Source organism: Hibiscus syriacus, unplaced genomic scaffold (genome assembly GCF_006381635.1).
Source record: "Hibiscus syriacus cultivar Baekdansim isolate YM2019G1 unplaced genomic scaffold, ASM638163v2 tig00003041_pilon, whole genome shotgun sequence".
NCBI classification, from domain to species: domain Eukaryota; kingdom Viridiplantae; phylum Streptophyta; class Magnoliopsida; order Malvales; family Malvaceae; genus Hibiscus; species Hibiscus syriacus.
This window is the reverse complement of record NW_024061960.1, coordinates 166,264-183,895: the sequence shown is the minus strand read 5'-3', so window position 1 is coordinate 183,895 and position 17,632 is coordinate 166,264. Positions and strand designations below refer to the sequence as shown.

The 17,632-nt window shown below is 32.9% G+C and overlaps 1 protein-coding gene across 1 annotated transcript; it reads right to left on the bottom strand.

The window, feature by feature from the left end:
- Positions 1-16,167: 16,167 nt before the first annotated feature.
- Positions 16,168-16,710, bottom strand: LOC120167511 (probable protein phosphatase 2C 42). Its single transcript, XM_039176511.1, has one exon. The coding sequence runs from the start codon at positions 16,708-16,710 to the stop codon at positions 16,168-16,170; it is 543 nt and encodes a 180-aa protein (XP_039032442.1).
- Positions 16,711-17,632: the final 922 nt, after the last annotated feature.

Genomic DNA, 17,632 nt, shown 5'->3' with positions numbered 1-17,632 from the left:
CTAATTAACCGGTATATTTATACCAGTTACATTGTTAATTTACCTATTACATTATAATTATTGGTTTTTTTGGGTCGATACTTGTATAAAATGTATCGACACATATTTAGGTAGTTATTGTACATACCTAAATATGTACTGCGAATTTAATGTTGTACACATCCTTTAACTACCACTACCAATACCACATCCTATTGAAAGCAGCACGACTGAAACATGTTCAATGAACATTTGCTTACATCTCCATCAACTCCGGGACCACTGAACTTGCACAACAAAATTTTTTCCATGGATCATACTGATGAATGGCTTCCTGGTGGACAACCGAGGAATTTGATATTCAATGGCGTTCGGTTGTTTCAGAATTCAACGTCGAAAAGCATCCATGGGTGATTGAGGAGGGAAATACACGGCACTTATGGGCACAAGCATATCTAGCCGGTCATTTCTTTGCCAATATTCGCTCAACACAAAGGTGCGAGTCTATGAATGTTTTACTAGCGATTGCAATAAACACAAGAAGACATATTTAGATGTTGTTAGTGCAATTGAAGATGGAATTAGTAGAATGCGTATGAACGAGTTGAAAGTGGATTACTTAAGTTCCCATACGAAGCCCTTCCAGATCACAAAACTGTTTGACCTTGAAAGTTGTTGTTGCGATTTTTACCCGTGAATCTTTTCGTGCGGGAGACATTGTACCGGATTGAGACAGAGATTCAGTCCTTATCAGATGAATGTCAACATTATATTTTGTCAAAGTAAAGAAAAAAAAGGAAATTTGAAATTAGTTTTGATTCTCGTAAAACCCTAATTTACTCCTACAAATATTTAAGACCGTTGGACTTCCATGTCGCCATCAACTTCACATTTTGAAGCACTTGGATTACACATATTTTCCCGGGACTTTGATTCAAATTAGGTGGACTAATGATGCGAAGGCTTCTGCACCCAGTTATTTTGACTTGAATGTGTCTCCAGAAGTAATGCAAATGGCACGGTTCGCTGCTCTACGTTCAACGTCAAGTAGGTTATGCTACATTGCATCAAAGACAGACGAGTCTTTCAAAACTGCAAGAGATGATAAAAGACTAATAGAAGAATTATAAAACTCGTTTGGTTCGAATGATTCAGTCAACCAGAATATTGTAGTAAACAACGTTCGTGACCCTCAACGAAAACAACGCAAGCGAAAAGAAGTACTAAAGAACAAGGTCGAGAAGATAATTAGGCGATGTGGGTACTACAACGGTGAGGGACATAACAAACTAACATGTCCTCAAGTCAAGCTCAGTTTGAGTATAATGTAAATTATACAAAATTAACCCTATATTTACAAAATTTACTCCTAGTCTATTTTTATTGTGGATTATGAGACCGTTTAATATTTCATCCGCATCATCACATAAATGCCAAACAATCTGTAGAGTATAGTCTCTCGCAATCATGGCCGGAATCAGTTTTGTAAATGGGATTATCCAGGTTAATCATGTTGACAGCATAGCCAATAAAACCTGGGGTTTTTCAACAAAGTGTCGATACATGTTGTATACATATTCTCTCATAAAACTGGTATATTTATACCGGTTACACTGTAAATTTACCTATTACATTATAATTATGGGTTTCGATGTTTTTGGGATCGACACTTTTTGAAAATGTATCGACACTTTATGCGTTCACCCTTTTTGGCATCCATTATGGACAAAAATTATCGACATAATATTAATAAGTGTCGATACATATTATAGACCTATTCTCTCATAAAACTGGTATATGTATACCGGTTATATTACAAAATTACCTATTACATTATAATTATGGGTTTCGATGTTTTTGGGATCGACACTTTTAAGAAATGTATCGACACTTTATGTGTGCAACCCTTTTGGATCGACACTCTATAAAAATGTATCGACACTTTGTAGGTTCACCCTTTTTGGCATTCATTTTGGACAAAAAGTATCGACACAATACTAATAAGTGTCGATAAATGTTGTAGACATATTTTTCATAAAACCGGTATATTTATACCGGTTATATTGAAAAATTACCCATTACATTATAATTATGGGTTTCGATGTTTTTTGGGTTGTTACTTTTTATATGGATCGACTCTTTATGGGAAACTTTAAGTTTGAATACATTATAGAAAACGATTATAATATACCGATATTTAAAACTTTGTTGTGGAGATCATATAAAATATTCTTTAATGATGTGTTTCGATACATTTGCACGTAGATGTAAAATACATTAATAACTAGTATTGATATTTCAACAATCCTCAAATGTATCTGTATAGAGAGAAGCAAATATGGAATAATTAATTAAAATATACACACAATATAATCAAACCAAAATATACATACACAACAATGTTCAAATAATGTACCGACAACGAAATTAATCCGATGAAAAAAGGTTATTTCTAACGAAGTCCGGAACATTAGGCGCCTTCAAAAAAAATTCCAAATACTCTCGTATGTTTCTGCCTTTTTCTGAGGACATACATAAATAATTTCAATTATCAAACTAATGAGGTGTAATTTTACTAACATAACTAAATTCGCATAAGCATGAATAAATTTGTGTCATACCTAGAGCACTATCGTTCGAATGGGAAGCAACGTCAAAGGTATGTGAACGTATGTAATTGTATTTCTATATAAACACATAAATTGTTAAAATAATAAATGTATGAACACCTGTTTAATTGGAAAAACATATTGCATAAATGCAACTTACCATATAAATCATTTTTTCCGCTGAATCATCGACCAAAAGTGTATTTAACTCATTAAAATCAGGACACGCGTTCCAAACATCATTGAGATCTTTACAGTAGGTAACATTATCGTATGTTTTGCATTTTGCTTGATCCTGTTCACAAACAGTCGAACATAAATATGTAGGAATCGTAGACAAAGAAAAGTCAGCAAACTGTAATGACATTCATCTTACCCAAACGAATAGAAAATGCTCAAAAAAAGGTATATTCTCAAGTACACGGTCGACGTTATGCCTGAGATTGTAATCAAGTTTGAATGTCAACATTTAATTGTATATTAACGATTTTGGCTACAGTATTCAATTGCTCAATAGTTCTAACCTCATCTTGGAAGACCAAATGGCAACAACAAAATTGTATACACAAATTGCATAAATTCAAATAATCATGTTCTGAGGACAACATCTACAACATGAAGAAAATGAGATTAAGTTCTACGCTTATATGTTAAAATAATGGATACAAAAGAACATAATTAAAACCTGCAGTAGTCTTGAGATGTAGGCAAGGACACCATTGAGATCAAAAATTAAAGTTTCTTTAAGGCGGCATTACAACACGATATACTTGTTTGGATCATCATCATTATCATCATCATCATCATCAACATCATCATCATCATCGTAATCTTTATCTTCATTGATCGCTTGGTTATCCACATCTGTTAAAAGAAAATAAAATACTTTCAGAACGTATAAATGTTTAGAACAATAATAATGAATTACTTAACTCGTTTGATGTCGTTGACGTAATTTGTCACGCAACATGGAGACTTCATAGCGCAATGATGAAATATCGGATCACATTCCACTCACAAGGAATCAATATGCTCCCGAAAATTGACCATGTATTCCATCACATCTTAATTGTGACATCCTCTCCACTAGCTTCTTCCATCATTGCGTCTCCAATTGGTTGCTCGTCTTCATGGCCAATGGGTCCATTTCCTCCCTCTCTTGATATAATCCAACCTCCTTGACATGCTTTCAACCGAGTTTTCAACAAATCATATCCCGTTCTTTTAATAATAACATGTTATCTTGCGGGTTAATCGAACAGGGGCGTCATGAAAAAAATCAACTTCTTTTTCTTCAACAGATGGGTGATGACACATCCATATGGTAGTGAAGTTGAAATTGTTGCTCCCTTTGTAACCATATATACAATTGTATTAAATATCAGTTTAGCAATGTTTGGAGCCGTTTTGGATTTGGATTTATACTTTGCTATCCACCAATAATATTGTCTCGAAGCGTTGAATGTTTTCCCCCACTAGGCCGGATATACCATGTGAGCATTTGTGGAACACTCTCGACTCTACATCTAGGTGATTGGGATATTTCTAGCAACCCGTTTATTGTATCTAAATTATTTTCATCTGAATCCCCTTTATTCTCGACACCTAGACCCTCCGTAATAGTTTCCGGAGATATATATTTTTCCCCATGACATGGGTATTAATTCCTATTATATTAGTCTTATTAGGCTCGTGCTGTAAGGAAGCATTGTGTAGAAGACTCTAACTAGGTTGGGGTAATATTTGGTTCTACACCAAGGAATTCAAGCCAACCCCAAGAGTAAATGTGAATTTAAAACTAAAGCATTTATCATCAAACAAGAAACCCAGTCAATGACACGTTTGGGACGAATATTCCTTACTTTAAAACTCGTCTGCTATATTGTTTCTTCATATTGGATCTAAAGTTCAGTTTCGAAGGACCTGATTTCCTCAGAAGAATCGTTTGTTTGAGAATGAGGTTATGGTTGAGAGAACTGGGTTGAGAAGAGCTTGAGAAAGACCGCGTTCTGACGCTGACGTTTTGGAGCCATTTTGGGTGTAGATGCTATTACAATGGAACATAAACACATTCAAGAAAAAAACTCCAATATACAAATCAATCAAACCCATAAAATATCGATAAATTTCCCTGAATATCTGATCGTCAATTTTATGATAACGCTAGTATTCGTCGGAGAGGAAGAGTTCAGAAGCCTTTAGGTTTAGGGTTTGTTTGTCGATTTTAGAGTTTGTATCGAATAAATAATGAAGGGAAAAACACGTGATATTTAAATTAGTATTGACACAAAATTAAAAACGTGTCGATACTGTTGTAGACCCATTCTCTCATAAAATCGTATATTTATATCGGTTATATTGAAAATTTACCTATTACATTATAATTATGGTTTCGATGTTTTTGGGATCGACACTTTTTGAAAATGTATCGACATTTATACGTTCACCCTTTTTGGCATCCATTCTGGACCAAAAGTATCGACACAAATTAAAAACGTGTCGATACATGTTGTAGACCTATTCTCTCATAAAATCGGTATATTTATACCGGTACATTGTAAATTTACCTATTACATTATAATTATGGTTTCGATGTTTTTGGGATCGACACTTTTGAAAAATCGACACTTTATGGTTCACCCTTTTTGGCATCCATTCTGGACCAAAAGAATCGACACAAAATTAAAAAAGGTCGATACATGTTGTAGACCTATTCTCTCATAATCGGTATATTTATACCGGTTACATTATAATTTACATATATATTATAATTATGGGTTTCGATGTTTTTGGGATCGATACTTTTGAAAATGTATCGACACTTTATGGTTCACCCTTTTTGGCATCCATTCTGGACCAAAGAATCGACACAAATTAAAAAAGTGTCGATACATGTTGTAGACCTATTCTCTCATAAAATCGGTATATTTATACCGGTTACATTATAATTTACCTATTACATTATATTATGGTTTCGATATTTCTGGAATCGACACTGTTTGAAAATGTATCGACACTTTATACGTTCACCTTTTTGGCATCCATTCTGGACCAAAAGTATAGACACAAAATTAAAAAAAAGTATCGATACATGTTGTAGACCTATTCTCTCATAAAATCAGTATATTTATACAGATTACATTGTAAATTTACCTATTTCATTAATATGGGTTTGATGTTCTGGGATCGACACTTTTTGAAATGTATCGACACTTTATGCGTTTACCCTTTTTGGCATCCATTATGGACCAAAGTATCGACACAAAATTAAAAAAATGTCGATACATGTTGTAAACCTATTCTCTCATAAAATCGATATATGTATACCGGTTACATTGTAAATTTACCTATTACATTATAATTATGGGTTTCGATGTTTCTGGGATCGACACTTTTTAAAAATATATCGACACATTATGCGTTCACCCTTTTTGGCATCCATTCTGGACCAAAAGTATCGACACAAAATTAAAAAGTGTCGATACATGTTGTAGACCTATTCTCTCATAAACTGGTATATTATACCGGTTACATTGTAAATTTACCTATTACATTATACTTATGGATGCATATGTTTCGGGATCGATAAATTTACCTATTACATTACATATATGCTGACTTATTTTTTGGAAACTTGACGTTTGGGAATCATACTGGAAAAAATGTTGGAAACAAATCAGTGTTTATTAATTTTTCAGTAAAAAGTCTATTTTTACCAACTACATTGTCAATTTACCTTTTACAACAATCTCCATATATCGTACTATCAACAGACTCTTAATGTGTATAAGAAAATGTACACAACCTACTGCTAACTTTTCTCATCTCATACATAATTACATCACATACAAAATTAATCTTATAAAAATTAATCCTACTTTACATCATTGCATCCTTTTGTTATTGTAGTGTCTCATGGTAGCTTTTGTTATCTCTTGTATCGTTGATCTTGATTGTTGCTTACGAGATCGTTAATATTCGCGATCGATCCACTCTCCAACAACCTATATTCAAATTGTCAGAACGTTAAATATTGTAAACCACAACATTCAATCTATAACTTTTAACAATTTTACCACAAACGAATTTTTAATTCCACTTACAAAATCACCAGTTGCCCCTGTAGAACCGATCGATTTCATCCACATACATGTCGCAATCATATCAGTTACAAAATTTGAAAACCACACATGTCAATTATGAATCTTGCATAAATTAAGCTTTCTATTTATGATAACATCTCATACCCATTCATTGCTTATTCTTCTTATGCTCCACAAATTTGAAATTTTTGAAGGGGAACTTTCCTAGAGATCCACAGTATTCAACCCAAATGTGTTTCTTATTATAAAAATCTAATATTTTAATCTGCATTAAAAAAATGAAGTTATGATCCAAAAAAATTATGCATTATAATTTACATAATGTCCTTTCATACATACATACATACCAATCTCTTAGCATCCTTCACTCTTTGTTTAGCTGCTTCAGATGTAAACACACTATCATATATTATTGCAACACGATCTCCATATCCAACACCAACAGATACCAATGTGAATTATGGTAGTTTATTGTGATCATGATCTGCAACAAATTTCACACTCAATTTGACAAAATTCAACATTCTATATCCGAAAACATCATTTGCAATTGGTATGGTGTCTTACCTTCTCACAGTCGGTGAATTTCACATAGTTATCCAGTATGGGACCCCAAAAGGTAACAATACTCTCAACACTTTCTTTGTTGTTAGCATCCAACGCCTGTTGCTGTAATTATGCAACAAACATTATTAATTTACCGTCTATAACACTACTTTTCAACATTTATTAATTTAACTCACCACTAAGAGGTATGGAAGGTAGCCAATCCTCCGGAGTGACTTTTAAGAATCGAAGCATATTGTCCAGACGAGAAAATCAATAACCTAACAAAATTAATTACACAATCAGAACATATTTAATAAGTTTTAACATTTTCTACTTTCTACTTACCACACCACCAACCCATTACATAGGCTTCAATGTTGCAACGTCGTATACACTAGCGAATTGATTTCCCATTGAGATTATAAAATATCTGTATAAATCATTAGGATTAATATGTTGTCATGAAATATTTAAATATCACTCACAAAGTAATATATTTCACTTACCCCGATTCTAACTCACTATTCTATAGATAATCACAAATTGCAGCTTCGATGTCATCAATTCCGCTTGGAATATCCGCTTTTTCAACCTACAATTTTGCATACAAATTTTTGTCACAACAACATGATAAAGATAAAATTAAGTTTTCTTTTATTCAACTTACCTTCTGTTTCTTCTTCTAGGGTGCAGGACATTCCGAATCCAAATCTGCTGCTATAACACTCTCCGGTGTATAAATGACATCGACTTCATTCCTCCTCATTTCTTCCATCTTTTTTTTTTCATATTTTTTCAGTTCATCGTATTTTTGCTTTACATAGCTCTTCATCTCTTTTATTTCACCCTTCAATTGATTTCCTTCATCCAAGTATTGATCAACCACCCCCTTCACCCCCGTAAGTTCACTCCTCAATCCCACAACCTCCTTCATTACTCCATCAAATTTTTCACCCGTCACCATCTTAAGATCACCCCTTAACACCTCAACCTCTTTCACCCCTCAACACCTCTACTTCTTTCACCACTCCATCTATTTTTCCTTCCACTTCCCCCTTATGCCTCTCAAGTGTATCTTCGACTCTCACAAGTTTCTCTTCGACTCTCTTAAGTTTTTTTTCGACTCTCTCAAGTTTCTCTTCGACTCTTGATTGTCTTTACATGATATCAAATTGGATTTTTTTGATATCAGCCAATTCATACATCAAAATATCGAAGTTACTCTGTTTCCCCTCACTGTCATACCCCAATACAACCATCTCTTCTTTCTTCTCCTCTGCCTCCTCTACCTCCTTGCCAATAACCTTCAAAATTAAATTACAATATTAAGACATTGATTATATTCTTAATATGATTTAATTACATTTATTACCCTTTCGTGCTTCCTCGGTCTATCCAACTTCAACTTCACCATCACTCTAACCACCTCCTCCTTCCCCCATGCACAGATGCGTGCAACTCCGGTTCTTTCATAAGCCGGCACTGCCTCACAGCCCGACCAAAAATCGAACAGTGGAACCTGCATTTATAATAAAATTTATAATTTTATATAATAACTATACTATCATTTTATATAAAAACACAAAAAAGTTCTTCAAGTCTTTTACCTCTAAGATTGATATGCATCCTATGCGGTATCTCTGGCTGCCCTTTTTAAAGGTGATTATTGATTCAATCAATCTCAAATGGACATATTTAGCCCAATTGAATTCACCCTTCAAGCCTTCACCGCAAATGAACTTCATATAGTCCTTGTTTGTTGACATATCACCCGTTGGACAAAAAAAGATACCGACAAGGTACAATAGAACTCTAGCCTTCAGCTCATCCCCCCGTAAGATCCATTTTTTATTTTCTCTTCAAGTTCAACATATGTCACCTTATGCTTCCAACAATATTTGGAGGCAAGTGCTTTCCAGTTCTTACTCTTACAGACTTCTACAACACTTTTGCCTTCATTTTCTACCCCCAATACAGCTGCAACACATGGGATCCCGAGAGGAAATGAAAAATCACCATACTTAGCAATACATTGTCTGACATCAAATTGTCCCATCAAGGATCGACACAATTCCCTCCAAATAGGTCGATCCCTTACTCCTACCCATGATCCGAACCCTATTTCTCCCAGCACATTCAACTGACCCTTCTCCTTAAGGTGTTTAACTAATGAATTCACCCTTTTAATGTTGCACCTTGTCGATACTTCCTACATTTTTAACAATATATAATGTTATAGTTCTTATATATTTTGTATCAACGTATTTACAAGTTTAATGAATACCTTATTTTTCATGCGCTTTCCTCCGTTCTTTGTATTCTTTACTATCATTCATTGACTGTGTGATATAAGGTTCCTTTTCAGCATCACTCATCGAATTCCATTTGGACCTCACATCTTTTGTTACCTATATAAGCATAAATGTTTCTAATCAATACATTAACACTAAATAATACTCAATGTCAATTTCATTTTACATACCGAACCGCTCTGTATGTCATCTTCCTTCATCCTTTTGCATTCGGCCATACTTTCAACATTTAAAATTTGTCATCAATTTAAAGTTCTTAAATAAATTTAAAGTTCTTAAATAAATTTAAAGTTCTTAAATACTTTAATCCAATTACCATTTCAACAATAATAACAAAAAGACATTGATACTTATTAGAAGTACATATATCCACCCTTTGGTTGCTTTCGAGTCTCGCCTCAATTTCAAAGTCATCTGCGCCACCAATTTTTCCACCCATTTACTCTATTTTTCCTTCATATATCAATTTACGCAAATCAAATCAAATACTTGTTACATACACTTTATTCAATACAAATATAGATAACTACTCTTGTGGTAAAACGGTTTTCTTCAAAAGAATTTGAATGGCCATACAAAATGTGTCGGCACATTTATACAACCTATAATATCATTTCTACGTATAATATTTAATAAAAGTATCATTTATTTTACCTTGAATATCACTTTTTATCTGTAATCGGTCAAAAATGCTTCTTTACTCCAAAACCTTAAACAACATATAAAAACCCTATTTACGATTACTGTAATAATAAAAAACTAGGGTTTATTCAATATACAAATTTAGATAACTACTCTTGTGGTAAAACGGTTTTCTTCAAAAGAATTTGAATGGCCACTACAAAATGTGTCGGCACATTTATAAAACCTATAATATCATTTTTACCTATAATATTTAATAAAAGTATCAACATTTATATTTTACATTGAATATCACTTTATACCTATAATCGATCTCAAATGCTTCTTTACTCCAAAACCCCAAACAACACATAAAAACCCTATTTGCGATTACTGTAATAATAAAAAACTAGGGTTTCGACAATATACTTTTCGATTCGACTGCAACAACAAGCAAACAAACTTCGCTTTCGAAACGCCTTCTGAAATGCAGCAACAATTACGCTTCGATTTCAAAACTCGTCCGTTCTATCTATTTTAAGAGGATATTTTGCTATGGCCTTATATTTTCATCGGATATGTTTTATATTTAATCGATATACTACCAAAGTGTCGATACTTTATGTCATGTGTCGATACTTTCGATAGGATAATTACCTATTTCTTTGAAAGTATCGATAATTTATTACACGTACTTATTAAAGTATCGGCACTTTCAATATCTGGTAGCCTTTACCGGTTTTATCATTTTGATACCGATTTGATCATATTTTTACATGTTATATGGTTGTGGATCAATACATTTTTATAAAGTATCGACACTTTATAGGCGCTAAAACTGCTTCTCTTTTAAATTTACAAAGTGTCGATACTTATATTAAAGTATCGACACTTTAAATATATCCGGTAGGGCTTTACCGGTATTGTCTTTTCATGACCAGTTTTGTCATATTTACCTTTTATATTGATATGGATCGATACATTTTAATTTGGATCGACACAAACCGACAAGTTAAGTTTGTCGGTTGCCAAATTTTTTAATATTTCTTCATGATTTAGACCTACTACATTATTATTACTCAACATTTCCGGTAACGTTAAACCGAATTTATTAAATATCTTTTAATGTATCTGGTAACAACGTATATTAACCGTATATTAACCTACCTTTCCTGAGACTATCCCAGCAATACCTAACTTTGTAATATTGTACGTCTCAATTCTAACAGCCACTTCTCACCAAACCTGTATTTTGCATATACTTCAATTTAAATGAGTTTTACATAAACTTTAATTTATTAATAATATTTGCTTGAAAATTTAGTTATAGTTATCCCAATGATTGAAGAGGGGATCAACAAAGATGGCCTTCGAGAAGCAATCGCACGTGCTAACTGATAACACCTACGCAGATAATGTTTATACAAATTAGGGACCAAAGATTGAAGTTGGGTCGGTTCCCTTCCTCAGTCTCCGTTGTCCTATCTTTTCAGTTGATGGGTGTTTGGACAAATCGGATAGATCATGACCCTACATAATGGGTATAGTACAACTACATCTATATGTCTCATATAATCTATTCTCCAACAAATAAATTGATTTGTACCTATTTTAAAAAATTCATATTTAGAGGTTGTTGAATTTTAATTTAATTACTATACAATTTTAAAATTATAAAATAATTTAGGTATTGTATTATTTAATTAATACAGAAATGACAATCCAGCTCAGTTGATAGAGCACAACGTTCTTAACTTTAAGGTCGTGAGATCGAGTCCCATGGAGGGCATTTCATAATTTGGAGGTCTCATACGGAAGCTGCTCTTAATCTAGTGTTGATGGTAGCATACTATCTTACTTCCTCCTTACCCCATTACATATGGGAACAAAGGACAACAATTATTTAACTGATACAATATTAGTTTTCTAATTTAGTTCACACATTACTATCAATTTAAATGCATAATATTTTCATAAAATAATGTGATTAGCTACGGAGATATAAAGTTAAAAAAGGTACGATTAGTGTCTTTTATGAAAAAAAATATTTGAAAATGTCACGTATTAATCTTCTAGAAACCTTGGTACGTACGATAAGTGTGGGGTCTTAATTTGTGCGAAGTAGGGCAGTCTTTTAGCTGGTGCCGAGCCTTTGCGTCGTGGTAAGAGAGGACGGGGACCAGATCCAGACTCAGGCTACCTACGTAGAGATAATAAAATTGTTTAAAATATATACTATTTAAATTTTAATATAATAATGTAACATAATAAATTTATATGAAATATATAATATTATAAATTTAGTTTGAACATGCATATATATATATATATATATATAATATATATATATATATATATATATATATATATATATATATATATATATATATATATATATATATATATTGTAATATCCATCCCCGTAATTATACTTATACGATTATAGATGTTATCCAATTTCTAAAACCATTTTACGATTCAAAGCGATTTAAAATTTATTTTCTTAAAATAGTAAATGATATTATAAAAATATCATATCATATAAAATTTGTTTCGTTATAACAATTTAATTCAAAATATTTTTATTTATGAATAATAAATAGTACCCGAACAGTGAACAGTGGGGGAATCGATTCCCTGTAGCAGGAGAATCGGTACCCCTTAACAATCTGAAAATTTTGTTTAAAAACGTGGTTATTGTTCATGTTACAGTAACTGCTGAAAATTTTGTTTAAAAACGTGGTTATTGTTCATGTTACAGTAACTGCTACAGTAATTTCCGAAAAACATATTAACTTATAAAAACTTAACATTCCTCACTATAAAAATTCTATTTTGTTTCCAACTATATCAACAAAATAAATGAATTATTAATTACATGCCACTATCTATTTCAAAATTTTACAATAGGATGTCTTACTGATATTGAAATATACTCCCCGATGCTCAATGTCACTTTGAACTCTTTATTCCATTACATGCTTTTTACCTACGCGTGAAAATCATCATACGCTAAGTATAAACTTAGTGAGGCAATTAAAACATTTAACAGTGCAATACAATTCATGCATGATTTTCAATATAAAAAATCAAATTTCCATAAAATAATTTTACTAACATATCCAATATTTTAACATGATCAAAATAATATAAAATCTCTTACCATTTATTCCATAAGCTCGTAAGCTTATTTTACCAAAATACTTACCATTTAATTTCATAAGCTTAAAGCTTTTTTCCTATATACTTGCCATTATTTCCGTAAGCTCATAAGCTTATTTGCATTACCATTTATTAACCAATAAACATAATCCATAGCCAATAGCCCAATATTAAACCTGAGGACCCTGGTATTCGAGTAATATTTACACCGTAGTGCTACACATAAGGTCGTGCCCACCATATACACCGAAGTGTATTACATATAAGGTCGTGCCCACCATATACACCAAAGTGTATTATAAACCTGCAGCTGCTATACTCTATGGCATGCCAACTATACCCTGTCCCTCAATGACTTACTTGGCATATAGTCTATTTTATTCGATCCATCCATGGAAAAGTATATTATCAATTTAACATTGGACAGTTCATACCCGAAACATTCATGGTAAATATCACATTTTTCATGATCAATGCATTTAATTTCATACTCTGACATCTCAATGTCAATTTATAAAAATGATATAAAATCATGTTGATATAAAAAGGTCACTTATCGCAAGTCTTCCTTATGATGTATAAAACATTCATGCATTTCATGCATGTATTGCACTCACCTTGACACTTTATATCTTTCAAAATATTTGTGCCTCACTTGTCCACAATATACCCTTTTATACTTGACTTGCTTCAATTGCAAATCAACCATGATCTGTAAAATCACAAATTTATAACAATACATATGTTAGTATTTACTACATAAATACATTCCACCACATCTCTATACTATATTTGAAATTCATCATCTATCAAATATTCAACTCTTAATAATTCCAATATAACATTGAAACCAACTTTTCCCAACTATGCAATTGTTGTACTTAAATCACCAATCATTTCAATCTTCCCAAAATAATTAATTTCACATCTAACACTCATTTCAATTCTCAAACAACAATTTCCAGCATAGTACATCAATTATACAACACTTACAAACAACTCTTAATTTTCCAGAATTCAGACACTCGCACTACCCTTAAAGATCATTATTCTATATTGATATACACTGAAATTCAATTCCGTTTTTTCCGTTAAAAAACTAGACTCGAATAAGAATCTATCCATAAAGAACTCCTTCTAATTCATTATGTACAATTTATGGTGAATTTTCAAAGTTCCCAACAGAATCTGTTTTGTACAGAATTCTGCTGTCCGACTTTTCTAACCTTTCCTCAGTTAGAAATCATATATATTGTATACAACTTGAAATTGATCCCCGTTTCTTTTAAACAAAACTAGATCCATATGAACAATAGATAAAATTACATCCAAATTATTTTTATATTTTTCTGGTGAATTTTCGAGCTACTGCCAGAATCAAAATCTAAACTGTTTTCTTTAACTTCATCCTTAGGTTCTCATCAATTCTTACAACCTCAAAATCATCAATAATCATCATCAATTTCAACAACCATAGTATAAACCCAAATTTCCAGATTGGGGATATTTGAAATCAAGCTATATTATCATAAAAATATTGGTACCAAATGATAGCGTTTTTTTCGCAAATAACCATTTTCTATTTCATCATACTCATAATCCTAAAGAAATTGCTTGAAAAAGAGTTGAAGATCTCTTACCTTTGAAGAAACCCACGCAGCTTTTGGAGGAGAAGATGCACATTTGGTTGAAATGTCATCTTAATTTACATTTCATTCCACTTTAAATGAATATATTATTCATTTAATTGTGATAAGACCAAAACACCCTTAATGAATCTTCTTATTCACCATCAAAACCAAGCCATCTGATTATTACCTATTACAAAGTCAAATATAAATTATTTGACTTTTATATCCGAAATTTCAACTGAATTTTCAAATCTTACGATTTAGTCACTAAATTCCACTATTTCGGTTAAATCTGAAAAATTGCACATTTCCAAACCAACTTTCTCTGATCTAAAATATTACAATAACATTTCCAACCATTTTATAACATCCTTCAAATTTTTGTAACATTCCAATTCGATCGGAATTTACCGATTCCTTACCGGCTTTAACTCTTTCTTTACTAAATTCCAAATCCAACAATATGATTTCCATAAAACTCCAATCTCAAGAGTAAACCATATATTTATGGAATAAAATTCTTTTTAGGAAATTATCACTTAATTCCCTAAATTTTTTTCCAATCTTTTACTTTGACCATCTAACTTTCAAAATTTACATTTTGGTCATCATCTAGATTTTGGGGTAATACATATATATATGTCGCGGCCGTCTTTCGGTTGGGCCCTGGAATTGAGCTTCGACTTAGGAAAAATGGATTGGGAGTTGCCACCGACCACTTTAAAACGAATTTAGGTGGGTCGAGCACCGTCTTACCTGATCTGCGTTGTACTAGAAACGTGTCGGGTTCGGGAGTCGATTACGGTCAAGGAAGGATTAGCACCATTGAACCGCCCTTTCGGTACCAATTAATTTATCGGTTGTCTTAGTTACAAAAAATTAAAATTTAAATTAAAATTTAAAACCCGGTTCAAATTGCTTACCTTTGATTGGTTGAAATTCTTCTAACAAAAGGGTCAAGGATGTTAGATAAAAAAATAAATAAATGGGAAAAACATAAAAGAAAACTTAGAGTACCAAATTGAAACAAATCGGGATTAATGGACTAAATCGAAACTAAAAATGAACTGCAGGAGAAAAAAAATAAAGAGTTAAAGGGGTTAAAAATAAAAAATGTAAATTATAAATAGGGACCAAATTGAATAAATTGAGAATTCAATGGCCAAACTGAGCCTAGTGACCAATTCTAGCAAATGGCATACTAATCCCCCATTCTTTTGTTCAAAGCACGTGAATGAACATAATTAAAGCTCTCAAATGATTGTAAGTCCAACAATTGCCATATTTGGTCGAGTATTCTATAGCTCCGACACCAGGGCCGTAAACCTTCCTTTGTTTGTTGAAAAGCTCTTTGAATGGTCTCAGCAGTCACAACTTCCCCCGATTCAGCCACCATTGCTCGAAAATTGCTGAACAAGTGATCGCAAACGTAACGTGCCGCCTCGAATCCTCCGTGTCCGTCATAGATTCCGACGAAGGTGCCGAATTGGCCCGACTCAATCTGGCTCTGGTCCTCTAGCACCTGGTTCGCTTGGATCACGGGCACGGAAAATTTACCGGACCCATATTTCCCTATATCACGAAACCAAAGAAACCCATCTCTAACTTCCCTTGAGCCACCGCTACTTCTGCTGCCGCCGCCGCCGAGAACGTTGTTTGTTTCGTTATTTTCTAATTCATTCCCAAACGGGCTCCAGCAAACCGAAACAGATTCATTAATCCCTCGGTTCTTGCTCTGTTTCATGAATACTCAAGTGTAAACCCTTCATCTCCTATTACCAAAGTGGATTCGGTGGAAGCCTCAACCCAGCAGTGAAAGAATTTTGACTCGTCTTCCTTGTTGAGGCGTTGCAACATATCACGCGTTTGATTTTACAGCAGAGAGATAATCAGAGTACACAACAAGAAGAAATGTTGCTGTTAATGCATATTGCAGATTGTTTCATTCACGAACATACATTAAGCCTCTAGGGGTGAAGAGGGCATTATAACCATCATTCTTTTGCAAGCAAGCACATGAAGAGTAATATGCTTTAACCTTCTCCCTCTTTTCTCCATGATTCGTGGTCCCCCATGTCATTTTATAAATAATATATATATAGGAAGTAGAAATGGGAATTTTTTTGAATTAGTGGGGGTAGTGGCTGCACAATGAAAAGGGAAGTTGTTGGGTTGAGGGGTAGTTTGTTGGAATAATGGAGATAGTGGGTTGAACATGGGACTTGGAAAAAGAAAAAATTAATAAAAATAATAAAATAATCATAAATAAATAAATAATTTTTTAAAACCTGGACAAAAACGAGTGTTTACAGCTGCCCCTCTTTGCACATTTTTGTGTTAATAAGAATAGGACAAAGATGAAAAAAGACAATCAGTTTTTGTCCAGTCCTATCAAATGTGATTGGGATTCCTGGAATTGGGCCTTTGTCTTCTTCTCGGTTTAAAGATTTCGGCTTGAAAATTCTTCCATAAAGTAGTTCATTGCTGTTATCGAGATGAATGAAATCGAACTCGTCAGTTGACAGATATCCCTTCTCGCCTTGAGCTATGCTGTAAATTTGATTTACCTCTGAGTTGAATGTAATCGAACTCGATTGTCTTTTGTTGGCAGGAGAAAGGTTTTTTTGTGAGAGAAACAATTTCAAAAGGGTTTCTTGTGTTTCAAG

Excerpts from the sequence above, each read along its gene's own strand:
- LOC120167511 (XM_039176511.1), bottom strand. The coding sequence starts at position 16,710 with ATGAAACAGAGCAAGAACCGAGGGATTAATGAATCTGTTTCGGTTTGC.